Source organism: Antennarius striatus, chromosome 17 (assembly GCF_040054535.1).
Source record: "Antennarius striatus isolate MH-2024 chromosome 17, ASM4005453v1, whole genome shotgun sequence".
NCBI lineage: Eukaryota > Metazoa > Chordata > Actinopteri > Lophiiformes > Antennariidae > Antennarius > Antennarius striatus.
In genome coordinates this window covers 16,467,356-16,486,330 of record NC_090792.1, presented here as the reverse complement: position 1 = coordinate 16,486,330, position 18,975 = coordinate 16,467,356, and the positions used below count along the sequence as shown (strand labels likewise).

At 41.1% G+C, this 18,975-nt stretch overlaps 1 protein-coding gene across 1 annotated transcript in view; it reads left to right on the top strand.

The window, feature by feature from the left end:
* Nucleotides 1-18,975, top strand: part of gfra4a (GDNF family receptor alpha 4a) — a 98,778-nt gene that overhangs the window by 59,724 nt on the left and 20,079 nt on the right. The window contains exons 2-3 of the mRNA XM_068339264.1: nt 14,185-14,466; nt 16,775-16,855. Of these exons, the coding sequence (XP_068195365.1) occupies nt 14,185-14,466; nt 16,775-16,855 (363 nt within the window). The remainder of the gene's footprint in view (nt 1-14,184; nt 14,467-16,774; nt 16,856-18,975) is intronic.

Below are 18,975 nucleotides of genomic sequence, written 5' to 3'. Positions count from 1 at the left end.
ATTCCATGCACTTCTTACCTTGTGTCTCTGCAAGATGTACCATTCTGGTCACGTCTTCCCGTTCACCTGTGAGTCCGAAAATATGCCGATATCTCATTTTGAGCTGTTTCAGCACACGGAATGTGTCTGCCTCACGGCGAACCTTCGGAAATAATGCTCCTTCTTTGGTAAATAAACTTCCCCAGGAGGAGTTTTAGACTTGTTCTTTATTGACAGCTGTCAAAAACCGGCCAAGCACAAAAACCCAAACTCTGACTCCACATCCCAGACAGTTCGAATATAGAATGTGTCCTTCAGTGAATCAAACAGCATCAATAATATCAGAATAACGCTTTAGCAGCTTTTTTTTCTTTTCTTTGTGTTCTGGTTCTGGAGTTATTGTGGAAAGAGAGATACGTGGAGGGAGAGGCGCGTCTTTTTCACAAAGATTTGCTCATAATTACAGCAAACTAAAAGCCGATAAACATATTATTGATTCAAAAGACTGTGAAATGGAACAAACTCAGTTCTTGTAACGACCTTGTATGTCGTATAGAGTTCCTACTATATTTGAGCAGGTATGGAAACAGAAAATGTTGCTGTGAGGTTCTGTCAGCATACCCGTTAGTCCTCTGCTGTTCACTTTAGTCACAATTAATGAGGTCGAGTTGCGGAAGGCCCTCTTTAAAATATGATTTAATTCATAAAAGATAATAATAAAAAGGATAGTAGAGGACCGAGGCGGGTGATTGTGTGCGCTGCATATTTTATTTTACATTTTCATTCAGGACAAACGATTACAGGTCTGCTGGAGCCTGTTCCAGTTGGCTAAAGGCAAAAGGCTGGGTACACCCCGGATGAGACGCCAACTAATAACTGGATCAAACAAGTCAGCTCTGTTGAAATTCATTAAATATATCTAAAATATAACATTAAATTTGACTATACTACTCTTGATTAATATTTTATATATATATATATATATATAAATAATATGTATAACATATACACACTACAGTAGTAATGGTGCACTTATGTGCTGGTGTGATTTTGACAGCCGTGAAGACGCTTTAAATTTCTGTATAGTTTGCTGAGTTTGGGCAGAAAACTAAAAATCTGTCCTGACACCACTAAACTTTCTGGGTTTTTAAAGTTCAACTTTAATACGGTTTGCTTCTAGCAGTTAATTAAAAGTACTTCACTATGGCTTTTGCTGTATTCTTTTCCAAGTGTAGGTAAAAAGTATTTGACTTGGAAAATAAACTCCTCGCACACGCTCAGTAACGGAAAGGTGGCATTGCGGGTTCTGCCCTGCCTGGCTCCAGCAGCAGCAGCAGCTCTGAACCACCTACGCACTCGTGTTCACGCCAAGAGAGAACTCTCTTCCAATTCCTCTCCTGCACTGAATGTCGAGTGAGTGTCGACCGCCCTCTCTGTCTCTCTCTCTCTCTCTCTTTTTCTTTCTCTCCCTCTCCACCACTAGTGAAAAGTTAGTACATCACTCACCTCACCATTACCAGACAAAGAAAGTTTCCTCATCAGGTCATCTCACTTGAACAGTTATGTTAACAAAAGATCCCGAGGTGACGTCGCAGCTGCAGACTGAATTCACACTGTTCTGGTTTTTTTTTTTTGGGGGGGGGGGGGTTATGTAGTGACACAACCACTGTGAATTCACTCGCATCCAATACCTGATTAAATATTCAGTCCTTTCACCATGATCCACTTAGAAAATAGGCTACAATAGCTATTATAGCCTCCTTGTAACTAACAAATACTTTATATATCTGGCAATTATGATTTAGGTGATTTAATATTCAAAATCCTCCTTCCTGTTGAATGAAATGTTAAAATAGACAGGATATAGGAAAAAAGTTCTTCAATTTAAAGGTTGATCATGTGATTATTTAGTATTGGAGTAATGGTGTTGCAGTGCTATGATCTTATTGGATCAATACATATACTTAGTGATTAGTTTTCTATCAAGGTAATCTGACAGACGCTACATTTTCCTGGTCTTTTATATCATTCTCTTAGCTCTCCATTCAGAACCAGTGCTCTAAAGCACCAATTCAAGGTCCTTTCCACCCCGGCAACAGACAGGTTCTGGGGTGAAACTCGTGCAGATGGATGAAGGCTCTCGGCGTGTTCATGTGAGCGAACATGGAGAAGCTGCTCGGCGCGTTGGCAGTCTATAGTAGGCACTTCGAATTGCTTTTGACACGAAGAGAGCCGAGCTAGTCATTTATGTCTGACTTGATCTGTATCTGCAGGGTTCGTGGATTTTTTTTTTGTGTGTGTGTGGGTTTCAGTATGTCTGTGTGTGCGTGTGTGTACACACTGAGTGGTGGGATGGAGCGCTGGCTCGGTCCTGGCTTGTATCAGGTCAGCTCGCCCCTGTCACACTGTCCCTCTTCCTCATTAAAAAGATGCCTCCGGCTCCAAACTCATGACCAGAGAGCTAAACCGAGATAGCTCTCCTTGAAGTGACAAGGACCATATTAATACTGTGATGTCCTCGGCCCAGTAGCTGGAGAATACAGGCATAAACAGCGCCAGCAGTGACAAAAGAATAGAGTAGAAAATGACCAAAATTCAATTTCAAAGTCACTTTTTTTCTCTGCTGCATCAAACCTGGGCTAAAGCAAAAAAAAAACAAAAAAAAAACTTATTCCCTCGGATGTAGCCGAGAGATTTGAAAAAGATAATTTTCTCATGCAGAATAATTTTTTTTTGCTTTGAAAGTGTGATGGAGCATAAGTTTAGCCGAAGAGAGAGATGGAAAGAGACAGGAGCAAATCTGTCAATACGCATATCATTTCATCCTGATCTCATACGGAGCGTAATGCTCTCCTGACTCAGATAAGGGGCGAGCCGAAAAAGCAGCGGTGCATCTTCTAATCTGCTGCCTTACATAATGAAACATCAACTCACTTCCTCGCTCATCACGGGTCATCTCCCAAGGAGTTCGTGACCGCAAAGCTTTCGCCGGGCTCCGACATCAAAGCCCCGTCTATTTTTATCATTCGGAAATACATTTGTTAATTAGATTGCATCTGAAATTGGTGATTAATGCGGAGCGGATTCTCTACCAGTGAGGGCGAAGAACAAAAAAAAAAAAGATAACAAAACTGTAATGAAGCCGCTGTCGCAAAGGTTAGAAGTCGTTCTCGGAGTGCTTCAGTGCTCCGTATGTCAATCTCAAGGTTAGTTTTTCCTACTCTCGCCGATTTTGTTCAGCTACTTAATTGTCTGCTGACCTGTGCCCTTCAGGTTAAGGCACACATTTGGAAACCTCTGTGCTGAAACTATAATTGAGGGAACGAGGATGTATTCGCATCCAAAACTCACAATCAGCACACCCACGTCCCGTCACCTCTTCTGACCCGGGTAGACATACAAGCAGAGGCAGAAGCACAACAGATGGGAACACGAGTGACTTGTACTTGAATCCGTCCAGTCGTTTTAATGCAAAGACATGACTGGATCGTTGCTTCATTCGGGGGTGTTTCCTGATTTTTGTGGTTGTGTTTCTTTATGTTTATTTCATGTTTCTGTGATTGCAGTGATGTGTGTGAGCTCATCACTATTATTTCGTTCAGAAAGTGACACTGTTCAGTAATTCAATGCGTTTTCAGTGTCTTATGTACGATCTGAAAAGTATTAGGGAAAGTTCTGTCTGTTTTCAGCACCATGGACAGAGCAAAGAGGAAGAATAGCATATGCAGCTTCAGTCTACGGACACAACTATCAAATAAATGATGCATGGTTTATATTAGAAGGAGAAGCGCTTTTACATACTGCCATTGTGTGTGTTTTGTTTGAGTTAAACAGCAGAGAATTTAATTTCCTTATTAAGGTGTGAATTTAATGCAAAAACAACAGAACAATTCCAGTAGCTGAGTGACAAGAATAGCAAAATGAGTCATGACTTGTGCAACATTAAACCCATGGAGGCAAGAGGTGTGTTGAAAATATGAAGGATAATATCTGCTAATTAGATTCGTGTATCTTTAAGGCATGCGGTCTGAAATATTTTTATGTTTTATATTTATATTTTCTCATGCGAGTTTCTCTTATGGAAATAAGTTTTGTTTTTCTTCTCTTGAGACATTTATTTATGTCACTGAGTTCTGATTGGGCCACAGAACCACATGTCAAATGAGAAGAACATCACGTCTCTTTGACTTGCTGCACAAATCTGACGTGTGGAATGATTAAGATGGAAGGAACCAAGCTAAAAAGCACACAAAGATTTAGCTTAACAATTATTGTCGTATTGCACTTACTGTCAAAAAATCACTGCCTGAAAGCACAGCATCTTATGCATTTGGTGTAATCTGTATTCTATGTAAAACTGTAATTCTAAGTCAAATCATTTTAGCATTCATTGCTAAATTTAAAATAGAAGTTCTGTCTTTGCCGCTCGAGTTTCTCGTCTTGCAGTTGTTCAGAGAAGCTTTGTTTTCTGCTGCTCAGCCTACTCTGGATTAACTCAAAACAATACGATTATTTCCGCCCTTGGAAAACGTGCGTACACAAATATTTGTGTAAGCATGTGTTGCCTCACAAGAGCTCTAAATAGAGACACTGCTGACAGGGAGATACACAAGTATTTACAGTCCAATAATGTAATTCTAGTAAACACAGACGCTGCTGTTTCTCTGCTGCACGTGCAGCGACACGCCGGCCATCCTGGGGACGTGAGGTGAAAGGTCAGCCTTTACCAAAGAGCTATTTTCAGGGTATGTGAGACACAATGAAGCATGTCTTTGTTTGTGTTGTTATTCATGCTTTTTGTGCTTGCAGCAAAGGTAAAAACAGAGGACAATGTGGAAAAAAAAGACATTATGTGCAGAATCTGCAGCTGTTTTGTGTATTTAATGTGTTCATATAGGACAAAGATGGATTTTTGGCATTTCTGTTTTAGAGGGAGACATAAGGAGCTTAAACGTCAATCTTTTTGTTTCATGGTACCTCCAACTGTGCTCTAATCAGGTATTAAAGCACTTTGTCTCCAAAGGAAAGCGAAGCACGAAGTGATGCAACCGAATAAAACTATCATGAGAACCATCAGGTGAAACTCTGCCAGAAAAGAACTATATAATCTGTGTGAAATGTGCCAAATGTTTGTAGCAACAGTTGCTTCGATAGGGAAACAAGAGGGGAAACGCTAGCGGAATAAATGTACATGCATCTTCTTATAAATTCCCCATCGGATCTGGTTTGATGAACCAAACAGAGGCAGATGGTGAGAAGATGGTCCTCAGCTGAAACTGCTGCCGTCAATGCTCCTGAGGTCAGGAGGAGCAGCAATGATGGAGAAGACTTCGTTCTCCACGAGGACCAATCCCATTTTTTCTCGGGCTGCTTTGTCTTGGTCGTAAGACAGGCAGGATTTTGAAATCTATGTCTACAAAGATGCAGAATTAAAATGATGTGTGTGATGAGGCAGGAGTTTGCAGAGGGAATGGAGATTGAGGATATTTATCGTAACTCAAGAGGCAAAGATTTCACAATCTGAAAATCGGATTGAATTATTGAGACTTGAGAAAAACCCTCCATACTGCATCAACAACAGTGGTTATTGATCTTTTACTTCATTCTCTCTCTGATTAAACCTGGACTGGTCGAAGTTCAAGCACCGATTGAACGGAGACAAATGGAAATGTCCAGAACTACAGATCATGTTGAGAAAAAAAAAAAGACAAAAATGATTTTGTCCACCAGACTGTCAGTTTTCCAGCCTCATAGATTGGATCAGGAGACAAAGAGTCGATCTTAATGGGAACCAATGGGACTTCTGCCCACTGTAGATTGAGCTTTGTAGTGTTGTGTGGTATTGATGTACTGTTCCCTGCAAGCCACTTGTTCCTGGGGCAGTTTTTAGCATGAAATTATAGACATGCTTTGGTACAACTCACAAAATTTCCTGACAGATTTTAGTTTAACCTGTAAAGATGGGGCTTGCGCCGGGAAAGAACCCATCAAATTTGTCATTTTCCAGTTAAAATCTGTTGAGCAGTGGGACGTGGACCAGAGAATTTGGGCGCAGATGTCTTAATTTACAGTTTCTACACTCACCTCATTACCGACTTTATAGTCACATGAACGGGATCGCAGCGTTAAAAGGAAGGTGAGCTTTTCAGCAAGACGACTGCTGTTTATTTATTTAGGTGAGGACTTTAACAAATTCATCTCGATCACATTTAGAAGAGTCAGCTGAGGTGATTTGGATGCCACGGCAACAAAGTTTTTTTTTTAACTGTTTCAGACTGAGAAAAAATTAAAGTCGTATTTATTCCTGGATCGTATTCCCTTCGAACAAGACAAAGTAAATGTCAGCTCACCATTTACTTCAGTCCCAGCAGTGTTTTCTGCATTTTTACATCTGACCTGGCATTCTCATCCAGAAGCACGTGGTGGGAATAAGGTTCAAATCCAAACATCCCAGACATTACACTCAATCAACAACGAACGCTGCGATTGTCAAAGCCCCTTTGCTCAAACAGCGGTACAGATTTTAAAGGTCAGAGTGACAGCGCCCAGAAAACGGATGGAACAAAGCACCTTGTTTCCTCAGATTGTTTTCTACCTGAGAAGATTGGCAACAATTACATCGAGACTGACACTCCACTCTTTTATCAAGTCCCTGCATTTACTACCATTAAAAAAAGAAAAGAAAAAAAAACTGATTCAATGGAGATTTTTTTTTAACCCAGAAGCCAAAGGCCCTTTCACGTGTGATTATCCACAACAGTCATTTAACCCTTTCTTTCCTGGTTCTCCTGAACATGAGCAAATAGGAAGTCAGCTTTGTTGAATTCTATCAGCATTATCCATTCGTCCATCCATGTTCTTGAAGACAAGACGGACATAATCGTCCTGCTTCTTCGGGTATGTGGGTCACAGGAGTTGCTGGAATCTATCTCAGCTAACTATGGGTGAGATGCGTCACAAGATAGACACCCACTCAGGCACACACACACACACACACACACACCTATGAGCAATTTGGAGTGCTCAATTCATCTTAGCTGCATGTTTTTGGAGGTGGGAGAAAACTAGAGAACCCCCTCGCAGACATGGGGAGTTATCTTTGGTTTCTGTTTGCAATGTCCACCAGTTGCATCATCTGCTGTCCAGAACATCTGAGTGAACGACCCATGCAACACCTGGACTCGTCTTCATCACCATCATGATGAAAGGGGGAGGGGTCAGAGGGGAGACAAACGCAAGAGAAACACGATGGCGAAACAGTAACTGTGACAAGGCAGCACGTCGCGCAGACACGCCGTCACAACATCGAGCACTTTGTGCTTCCAGAACATCTCAGGATGTTTCATCTGTGCCGCATCAGTCCCCTTTGTTGTTCTGCTCGTGTATGTGTACACACACACACACACACACACACACACACACACACACACACACACACACACACACACAAATAGTGTTTGGTTTTTACCGTCAGTTCAAAGATGATTTAATGTCCTTAAGGAATTAAGGACAAAATAATTTGTTCTTTTTCCATTACCAGACTGAAACAGTTCCCTGATGTTATTATCTGGTTATCATAGCAAACAAGGTGCGATGGTAATTAATTCTATACATCATGCTTACTGGCTGGTGTTTGCTGTAGAAACCTCCAGTCCATCACATCACGTACTGCATGTTAGATGCGTTTATTCTCCTCTAACGTCCAATGAGAAAGACATCCCGCGGCGGCCGATGGAGCTGCCAAGCAACAGTAAACACTGTGGCCCTTGAGGCCAAAGTTAGCTAGCATGCTACTGCTGACAGAGTGAATATGACCTCCACTGCAAAGCGTTAGTACATCAAGCTGTTGTACTAAATCAATCTCAGTTTGTTAACATGTGCTCCCCCATGAGATGCCGTGGGAAAGATCCCAGGAGGGTTTCCTGCCTCTAACATGCTAATTTTTATGAGTATAGAATGTTTAGCATGTTAAATAGTGAGTGTGTGTTGTGGATTTTTATGCATCAAAGCTTATTGCATTAATAAGATGCCTGGTAGCCAGGGTAGCCAAGTCAAATAATGATGCAAATCCAGAAAAAGAACGATTACGGAACTCCCAGCAATGGTTCAACCTGTGCAGAGCTGTGTGAAACGGTCAGAACCGACCCCCACCGCCGGTCGTAGATCTTTACACTCTGACTGACCGTGTAGAAAATAAAGGAAAAAATACCTTTTCAAGGACCTCAGTCTGCTCAAAGGGGGATTCATTGCTGAACCTTGCCGTAAACTCATGGTTTTCACTTTCCTCATAACCTTCTACTTCTTTTTAGAATCACCCTCAGTTCAGAGTGAAAAATGTTGACGCGGGTGTGAAATAACTTCTCCACCAGGCATTTATCTCCTTGTATTTTATTCTAGTTTAGCATCTAATCGCATGCAGTTCAGTGCCAGATTCAACTCCTCTTTTTTTCTTTTTTCTTTTTTTAATATATTCTCAAGCTGTTTTGTGGCCTCTGTGCCAGCAGAGGTGAGGTAAAGTGAATTCATGGAGTGTTTTGGAGCACGGCTACATTTCACCTAAATGCATGTCAGGATGCATGTCTTTTTTTAAGCCAAAGCGGCAGTGGAATAAAAGTAGCACTGCGAAGATATATTCAAAAAGCCCTATGTTCTAAAAAAGACCAAAAAAGTTCACAGTACAATTTACTGATCTGTGAAAGGTCACTCACTAGCATGTCGTTTTACTTTATGGTGTTTCGTGCTCATATATTAGTTGAAAAACAAGAGCAAAAAGAATGGAAAGAAAGACAAATTACCCTCGAGGCCCCTGAGATACATTAGAAAGAAGGCTGTTCTGTAAATATTCCACTTTTACGCAACAGCATCCACAAAAGTCTGAAACTGAATGTATAATCCGAATCAGAAAAATATGCACAGCGGTAAGTGCCTGAGAAAAAAAATAAAAAATAAATCTTAACATCCACCTACTCAAGGACTTTACCACATTTCTCCTGAACAACAGAGATAGTAAATAGCCACACTCTCAATGTAATAAATACAAAGTACAGAAAGAAAGTTTTTAGAAAAAGAAAACTTCAGATTTTTTGGTCATTTCACCTCAAAATACTTAGGATGCGTAATATCGGAGAAAGGTTACTTATTCTACTGTTAAATATTATTATAATCTCATTCAGAGCCTCTAATCTACACTCACATAAAATGTCTTTGTTATCATAACCCAATGTAGACATTTAAGAGCCGCTGATTGAAGTGATGAGGCCTTATCTTTTTTTCTTTTCAAATACGGATCTAGTTGTCTAACTTCAGTTTAAAAACCATTTCATCCTCCCATTATATCATTCACCCCACTGATGAGCTCCATCAAAAATCAATTTATTATTATCTTGCAAAACATAAATGTGTCTGTGAAAATCACGATCCCTGCTTTCAGAGATTATTATCTCAGAGAAAATAGACTTCTGGTGATAAAACAATATTTCTTTAATAAGCTTTGGTGTCTCACCTTCACGCCCTGACACCCTCCCAGTTCCTAGGAGACAAAGAAAAGAGCCTAAAATTGCAGTTGTGTTGTTATTCCGGAATAGTTATGGGATGATATTGCATTTCTTCTGAATGGATTAGTCGCTGAAGAATCCTGTAAGAGAATTAGTATTCTGCATCATGGTTGAAGTGGTCTCTTGGTTCCACTCCAAATTTCATCCGGTTTTGCTGAATCAATGAGGAAAAAGGCCCGATCACAATGTATTTTAAGGGCCAATTATTTTTCAAATAAATCTCTCTGCAAACCAAATTTGTGTAAAAGCATCTTAAACAGTTTTCCCCCATTGTTGGAGTGGATTTACATAAGCATATTTGGGGGGGTTTTCGCAGCGATGTTTGCACGCCTACTTTTATCGGAAGAATATTGCTTCTTCTTTGTTTTGGCGCCATTGCTCGGGAGTGAGGAGGGCATTATTAGCAGCTGTGAAAACAGCGACAAACATAGCAGAAGAAACCCCAGCAGACGAGTGAGTCATCGTGGTTTAAAGTGTGTTCAGGGAGGCACAGATCGCTAATAAGGAACTACAGTATACAGAAACAAAGGCAAGGTCCCCTGGTGGTGATGTCACAGATTTGCCAAACAATTCAAGAGTCTGTTATCTCTCATAAGATTCCTATTATTCTCTATAGGAATTCACTCAGCCGTAAAAATGATGGTTGTAAGATGTTTTTTTTTTTTTTTTTGTTATTGAAAAATTAGAAACGGTTCCAACAACATGAACTCACAATGAAATTTAGTTGTTGCTCATGAATGGCAGCCCAGATGTTTGTTTGCGGCGCGCTGTTGATCCCAGGAATGGTCTGTTTAAAATCTTTGCAAAGTAAGTTGGTCCGCTGCCTTTTATTGATTTCATGTCTAGTTCATTTGTGTAGCTCACACACAGTGTGTCACTCAGGTTTACAAGCCTCTCCAGGGTGAGAGCAAAGGACTGTTTGTAGAATGAAGCAATCTATTTATTGCTTTTTCAAATGGCAGATCGTCACTTTCTGACATTGTGTGCTATAAATAAACTTTTTTTAAAGTAATCTGTCTGCTTGGCAGTGATTGACAACAAATCTCACATATTTAGCGCTAAAATATGTGTTTTTATCGAGGTGTAGCAGAGTTGGGACCCAGTTATTGTGTTATGAATGAGTTTCAAGTTTGTGAGTCAAATTATACTTCTGACCAAAGAAAAAATGACAAGCCTTGTGTAAGGTCCCAAATCAAGCAAGTGTTGCATCAAGTAATAATAATAGATCAGAATAAGAAACTTCTGTGTTATATTTACAGTTTGAAAAAGAGAAGTTGCCACGGACGAGTCTTGCATCAGGTTTCAAAGTCAAAAATGTCCAAGTCCCAAATAAAATCAGAGCAAAAAACAAAAGAGGCAAGTCCTGCTTCAGGTATCCAAATGAAATCAGGGTTGGGGTTAGTCCCCAGTCGAAAGAGGAAAGTCTACTGATGAGTTCTAAACTGAAACAGATAAGCCTCTCAAAAATGAAGCAGACACGTCTCGTAACAAGTTCAAAGTCAAAACAGGCAAATAAGTAATGAGATGTGAGGAACAACCTTATCGAGAGAAGGAAACCTGAGCTCTTTCGCCATCCTGTAGCCGGTTCCTCCGAGTAGAGTCGGCCTAGAGAGTTAGAAGGAAGATTACAAGAAATGTGGCTATTTGGGGTTATTTTGTGTCTTATCTCCTCCACTGTTGTCTACAAAAGAAGTTGGTCGATTTGCAGCTGTAAAGCCACATAATGTATGCCTGCAGGATTACAGTTGCTTTCAATTCATGTCCCAGAACACCATCATCAGCGGTGTTTGAGTTGAAGCTAATCTGGACGGGGCTTGTCAAAAACCTGTCTGCTTCCTTTCAAAAAACCACGAGATCACAAGAAGGAAAAACTGAATTCAGTGTTGGTCGTCCCCGTCTTGCTCGGAAATGTTTCTTTAATTTCAGAATCCAGAATCTGCTCCTTGAACCGTGGCAGGTGTGTTTATGTGCGTCGAGGGATGAGGGGAAAATAAAGCAAGAAGGTGGGGGGGGGGGGTGATAAGTAGAAAAGGATGACGTTAGCTCTGAGAAAAACAGGAGGGAGACAGAAACAAAGGGGCAAAGATGCAAACAGGAGCAGAAATGGAGCTCAAACAGATTATTTACCTCCGTGGGATAAACAGGGAAGCATATAGGATGGAACGAATTTGAATGACAAGGCAACTGACTTCTCCTAATTGGTTTTGACTGTTTCTCTTTGAACTGCCAGTGTGTCGGCGCTTTCTTTCCAGGCAAAACAGCTATCTGTTACAATCTGGATTGCTGGTTAATTTCTAAGACAAATATCAAACCTCTCTCCACGCCGGATTAGCTGCAATTTAATAAGATTTGCACTGTGGCTGCTTTTTTTTTTTTTTTATCACTCTCTCTCCTTTGCCTCGAACCCTAAGGAAACCAAACCTGGCTTTAACATTCTGTCGTGCTCCACCTTTCATATCATGACACCCACACACACACACACACCACCCACACATCTGCCCACACCTACAGTGCATGCTTGGATGAGAGAAGGGGTCTAAATATGTTAAAATATCATTTCTTTTAACACAGGTGTCGAAACTACCAGAGGGGGGATAGATAATGTTAAACATTTACAATGCAAATGTGCATTTTGAGAGTTTTCTTCGAGCGACTGAGGTATCTTGACATAAGGCCGATTCCCCCGCTTTTCTCAAGATACCTTCATTTGATCCAAGAAAACTCTTGAGCGGCGCTGATTTGCATTGAAAACGAATGACATTATGTCACCCTGCAGTTTTTTTCTTCCTCTCCTCTCCCATAGCTGTACAGAAAATTAATCAGATTTTAAGTCTCTATAGAGGAATAAATGACTTTATGAAGGGAATATACTGTAACTTTTGGCACACTGAGTGCTGCCTGTCTAGACGTGAGTGACAGATTATTTCTCTTAGTTGGCTCCACAAACACATGGTAATATGCATTTTAGTGATTCTGCCTCAGTTTGCTTGTTTGCCTACTTATTTGTTTGTTTGCCTGATTTTATTTATATATTTACAAGGTGGGGGAGGCAAGCCTCCTGTCACCTTTCCTCTCATCTACCTATCAGATCATCCCTCAGGTCGACCCAGAGAGCATTTGTACTGTAGTTTGAAGCGAAAGGTAGAATATTTAGTCTCGTCAGTGAGCCAGTAGAAAATGAGCAAACGATACTTCTTTAACTGCTCATCTTGATTGACCTGTGACCAAATTAAATTTGATCAAGATTTAATTACTGAGGCAACTTGCTGCTGAGAGAGTCTCACAGTTGTAAGCAAAACAGATGTGACTTCTCGGAGTCTGATAAGTAAATGACTCGTAAAAGACAAATCATTTAGATCACATGTGTCAAACTCAAGGCCCGGGGGCCAAATGTGGCCCTCCGGATCATTTTATGTGGCCAGCGAGAGAATAGATCGGTAAAAAGTGTGCTTTGACCAAAAACTGCATGTTGGATGTTATTTTTCTTTATTCACTTTGAATGTTTGATCCTTGATTGATGGAGTTATGTGGGTTACATAACCTGACAAAAAGATTTGTTATTACAGCAATAAGCAAACATATTTTTCTTGTGCAACTTGTATTTGATGCTTTATTCATCATTCTAACAAACGAAAGTAGGATTGCGCAAAATGAATAAATGTATGCCAACATATTACCCTGTCAGCACGCTAGCCTGCTACGTAAGGACAGCCTCACGGAGTCACGTGCACCCAGTAGCTGTCAGCTCCTTGTCTTGTTAATTTGGACGCAACATTAGACACATGGTCGCATTAGAGGGAAACACTACATCATCAAAGATCACTATGGGGAAAAGATTTCATTTGCATTTGCCCCCCCACAGCCCCTCTGTTGGCCAATCAGTACGGAATGTGACACTTTGTTTTGACTGGAGCTGAATCACATCACTGTAATTTTGAACGTCAGGTTGTATTGGTGAGATAAATCTAACCCCCAAGTTCCATCAGCATCCACCCGTGCCGTCAGATGTACTCTATGTGACAACTGCATGAATTCATGAATAATATAACACCACCCCTGGGTTTATGAATATAATTTTAACGAGCCAGAATTCTGTTGTGAAATGCATCATTGACCAATTTTGATCGCAGCTGACAAGTGTAGAAAATGTAATCTGATTATTAAAATTCCATTCCATTTATGCTATTGTAGCAGTTAACATGATTTAGCAATGGGATGCAGAGGTTTACGTTCGTCTTAAAGGACCGACCCGAGTTAAAATCAGTTTTCTTGGAATGGGAAGCAACATTCTAATGGTAACCCACAAGGGAGGGATACGGATGTGTTTCTGGAACTTGACCCATATTACAGAAAAAGGCATCATGCATCAAATGTGGACATAAATTCCTCATAAAGTTCTCTTTTTAAGACTGTAAGACTGTAAATCAGGAAGACTTAAGCTAAATATCTGCTCATTCTGATTAAAAGTTCTCTGGAGAAATCACTGCACTTCTGAATAATTTAGTACTCCTTGGATTCCAGTTTTTAGTAAGAAAAAAAAAAGATGACATAGAGCACCTGCACAAAGCAATGCACGGACCTCTGCTCACATCTCATCACGGGAGACCAGGACCCGACACTAACCTGTGCTCTGCCTTGTCTGGCCTTGCAGGAGTCCCCCGTATGGCTCTGTCTGCGGGTGGGAGGGACTGCCTGCGTGCGGGAGACACCTGCTCCAGCGACGACACCTGCAGCCCACGACTGCGCACCCTCAGGCAGTGTGTGGCGGGGGACGGCAGCGTGAAGCTGGGGCCGGGGGCGCGAAACCAGTGTGAGAACGCCATGACAGCGCTGCTGTCCACCCCTCTGCACGGCTGCCAGTGTAAACGAGGCATGAAGAAGGAGAAGAACTGCCTGAGCATCTACTGGAGTCTGCACCAGTCCGTCCTGCATGGTAAGATTGGCACAACGCACAGAATCTGACCGTTCTGTTCCCGAGCGGCGAACTGGAGCTGGTACAGTCTATTACCGTGATTACCGAGCCTGTACCATCCATCTCATATAAATAAGGATTCCGCCTCCACACAGCTCCACGGTAACTTCCAGGCTTAAATGGAAAGAGTTATTATTGTGTCAAAAACAGTTTAAAGTGAGGCTCTGATTCCTTTTGTTCTACCCACACTCATTGTATTTAATCACTTTACTGCTTAATTCAAGAGCTTTTCACTACTGTTGTCATTTCCTACGCCGAATCCAATCTTGGCGTAACACTTACATTCAAACATAGGCATTTAGCATACATTTGTACTGTCAAAACAACTGCGGATGAATACAACGAAAGGTTAATGATAAATTTAAACATCAGCCACCATAATTTCCAGGCTTCAGTTTGTTCAGTGAACAAACTAAATGCATAACAGTAGGATGGATGATATGAAGTCTTTGCTTTTTTGCAAAGACCTCATGCTTATTGTATTTTCCGCACTATAAGGCGCACTGGACTATAAGGCACACCCTCAATAATTTGTTTTATAATTTATTTCATATATAAGGCGCACACAATAAAAATAAATACAATTTATTTGATAAACTGCAGCAGCTGTAGTTGCGCAATCCGTCCACTAGATAGAGCCGCGCTGCTCAGACGGTCATGATTGCATTCATGACTTCCTGACTACCTTTGAATGGCCCCTGTTGTTATGTCAATAAGCCATTCTGAGCCTCAGGAAACCTGATCACTTGATCAATTTGCCATCTTAGAAAGAAGTCAACACGCATATTAAAAAACCTGACATTAAAAACTGGTTAAATTCATTACGAGTGCAGTCAGTGCGAAGAGAGCGGATTATTTCCTGATCTGAAGATCGAAGCAGATATTTAAGCTCCGACGTTCATCTTCATTTATTAATTAAATATTGTTTCGATCGATCGGTAGTCCAGTCGGAGGTGAGGTGCAGCTATTTGCTGCTGTGTGTCCTAAACAATTTTTTAAATAGTTTTTAATGTCAGGCTGCTAATTTACTGTCAAATGTGATGCTGTTTTACTCCCAGAACTGACTTTAACGTCGGTGTCTCACCGCCGTGAATCTCACCGCACGTCGCTGCAGACAGAATACACGAGCCTGAATGCACCCCTCCGCCGCCCGCCCAGAGCTATCAACTACATTTGTAAATCACTGCAGCACGCCTGTTAGCACCTTTGTCTAGCAGTGACTGCTCTTGAAATTTCAGAGAAGGCTGTAAGTTCAGCTTTGAGGGTCTTTCATTCGCCTTATGTCGGTTTCTCCGTGTGTTTCCACAGACTAATAGAATGGACCGTCACTAGATTCCAGATGACAGCACAATGGCATTTTTAAGTCCAATCGAGTTTAAAGTGGGTTATTTCCGACGCCAAATAGTTAGGAAATACTGAGATCAGTCAGTCAGTCAAACTTTATTAATAGAATTGTTGAAAGTTCCTTATGTTTCTCTACGTAATCACCGGTGCTCCTACAGTCTGCTCTACCGTCTGAGAGCAGCTCAGTCAGAGCCGGGACTTCGGTGACGCCCCTTGACTACCGTTGTTAGGGGGCGTGGGCCCGAGTGCCTCGTGGGGGGGCTCCTCTGGTGGCGGAGTGCGGCAAGACTGGCGGCCAGACTGCCGGCTTTTTTTCAGCGATCATGTTTTTAACCAATATTAATATTAATCCATATATAAAACGCACCGGATTATAAGGCGCACTACGGGATTATGAGAAAATTTTAGGCTTTTAGGTGTGCCTTATAGTGCAGAAAATACGGTACAGTGTCTTAGAGCCCAGGCGCACTGGATTATAAGGCGCACCTTCAATGAATGACCTATTCTAAAACGTTTTCATATATAAGGCGCACTGGATTATAAGGCGCACTGTCGGTTTTTGAGAAAATTAAAGGCTTTTAGGTGCAGAAAATACTGTAGTTTGTTAGATTGATGTTGGTTAGCTGTTCCTCCACAGTTTATTAACATTTATCTCAACAACATTTTAGTATTTCAGTGCTTGGTTATGGCTTGTTTCACTTCACCTTATATATTATGTGCTGTTTGTTCACGGGGACATCAGCAGTAGATGAAAAAGCTGCAGAAAACCCAAATGCTTCTCATTCTTACAGTTGCCTGGAGTTTGGCCATGTGGCCTCTTGTCTCCTGTACAATACACGGAACGGAGCCTAGCCAGTGTGTTTTTGGCTGTAACTCTAATGATATTGATTCACAACAGAAACCTCGCTTTCCTGTGTGTTGGCAGGACTCAGCCTGGTGGAGAGCTACCCCTATGAACCCGAGGAGAGGGGCTCTGACTACGTTCGCCTGGCCTCCATCGCTGCAGGTGAGTGGGCAAGCTGCCGCCGCTGCTACTGCCTTTGCCTTCAGTCAGAGTAAACTTCTATTTTATGTAACAACGAAAAACTAAATGGGTACTCAAAAAAAAAAAGAAAAAAAGTTGTGCGCTGAAGGTAGAAGAAAAACAAGATGTTATTTGTGTTGTTCTGGATGAGGAGATGGAGTTGCGGGTGAGCTGGCTGTGTGTTTGAAGAGTAACAAGACACACTTTGCTTCTGTCTTTCCTATGAGCCTGTGGGCAAGCTGCAGGGTTGGTATGTGCTGCTGTTAGCCCCCAAGGCTCAGATTAATTACCTATTTACTTTAATATACCTGGAAGCAGCTAAATCTATGGGGGTGGGAGGGTGAGTCAGACAGAGAGAACAGAAGGAAAAATGTCATGGTAGGAACTGAGAACGAGAGGATGAGAGAGAAAGAGAGAAAGAAAGTGAGAGGAAGAAAATGGGAGACAGACGGAGCCGCGTTGTTTACTCGAACAACAGTTCGCTTTTCTGCTGTTGGAGGTTTGGAAATGAGACGAGTCGCACACAAATGAGGAGTTACGTTTTATTTAAATGGAGAGGACATAAAGTCAAGTGTTTTGTTTTCTCCGATGGCAATTATACTCTGGATGAGCGAAGCTGAAGCTGAAAAAGAGTTAAATAATGACTTAAATAAAGTGATTAGTATGGAAGGCATTTATGTATGCCATACAGTGTAAAGATAAATGTCCTACACACACACACACACACACACACACACACACACACACACACACACACACACACACAAAAAACCTTCAAAGAAGTGGATAGTGACAGCTCAAAGAGGGGACGCCACCTGATTTACAAAGCAGCTGAGGAAATGAACAGAAGTGGTGTGAAACTACATCTTAAACAAAACTCATGTTTTTCAAATTCATTCATTCATTCATTCATTCATTCATTCATTCGATATGACACCCATTCATTACGTTTTAGCATTGTCTAAATTTTAAATTTGACCAAATCTATCAAATTTACTGTAGTTTCAGTCATAAAGTTGCAGCTGTGAAATTGTTAGTAGAATATGCTGCTGTTCCCACTTTTTCTCACATGTGCTTCATATTCTAACTTGTTCCAAATATCTATAATTCAGCAGCTGCAGCAGCTTCACACAAACCCCCCCCCCCCCCCCCCCCAAAAAAAAATCAGATTTGGCTTTTCTATTAGCTTGCTTTGCATTATTAAGCAAAATTGCAGGACGAACATAATAAATGTCCCTCATCTGTTTGTGGGAGATAGTCTGAGTATTTAAGTCCAAAATGCACATGTGTTTTAAGGTGCTCGATCAAATGTATCTGTGACCTCATGCACGAGCTCTTATTAAAATTACAGCGCTCATTTCAGGCTTGTTTTGATTTAAGGCCCGCACTGTACAGCCTCCTCGTAAATTTCACTCCAGCAACTCCGCGCGAGGTCAAAGTTGACATTCATGCCATGCATCTCAACAAGTCGACTGCCAAAACAACAAAGATGTGATTAATGGATGTTTTTCCACCCTTATAGCATCTTTCCCTCAGAGTAATGACCCTTTTCAAAGACAGAAGCCGGAGCTACAGCTCATCGTAGTTTGAGAAGTATTCAAACAACAAAATGGTTCACCCTTTACGCATTAATCAGTTCACTAAAAAAAAGCAGCTTTTTGCTGTATCCTTGGCCTCGAGAAGCAGCAAAAAATTGTTTATCCCTTTTCTGTTTCATGCACCTTAATTGTAAAACAAACACTTTTCCAATTTGTGCAACAGGTTAGCTACTGTATCTGATTTAATAACGAAACAAGCCCTTTTGATACAATGATACAATGACTTTTGTAGTAGCTCTGGCCTTGCATTGTATTCCATGTCAGTTCAATGTATGTTCATTGTTGTGTATTACAAAAGGATGCCTTTCTCATAGTATTACTTTTTGCCTTTATGTGAGCTTGAAAAGGAGCAGTGATGAGTTTGAACTTTGGAACTTTTGAAGAATGACTGCTGCCTTCAACTCCAGACAGTGCAATAGATTTCAACATCTACTATGAAAGCATAGATTCACAAGCTGGAGGTTACTTCACCGTGGAAGAAGTTGAATAGCCAAGGTAGTCCGT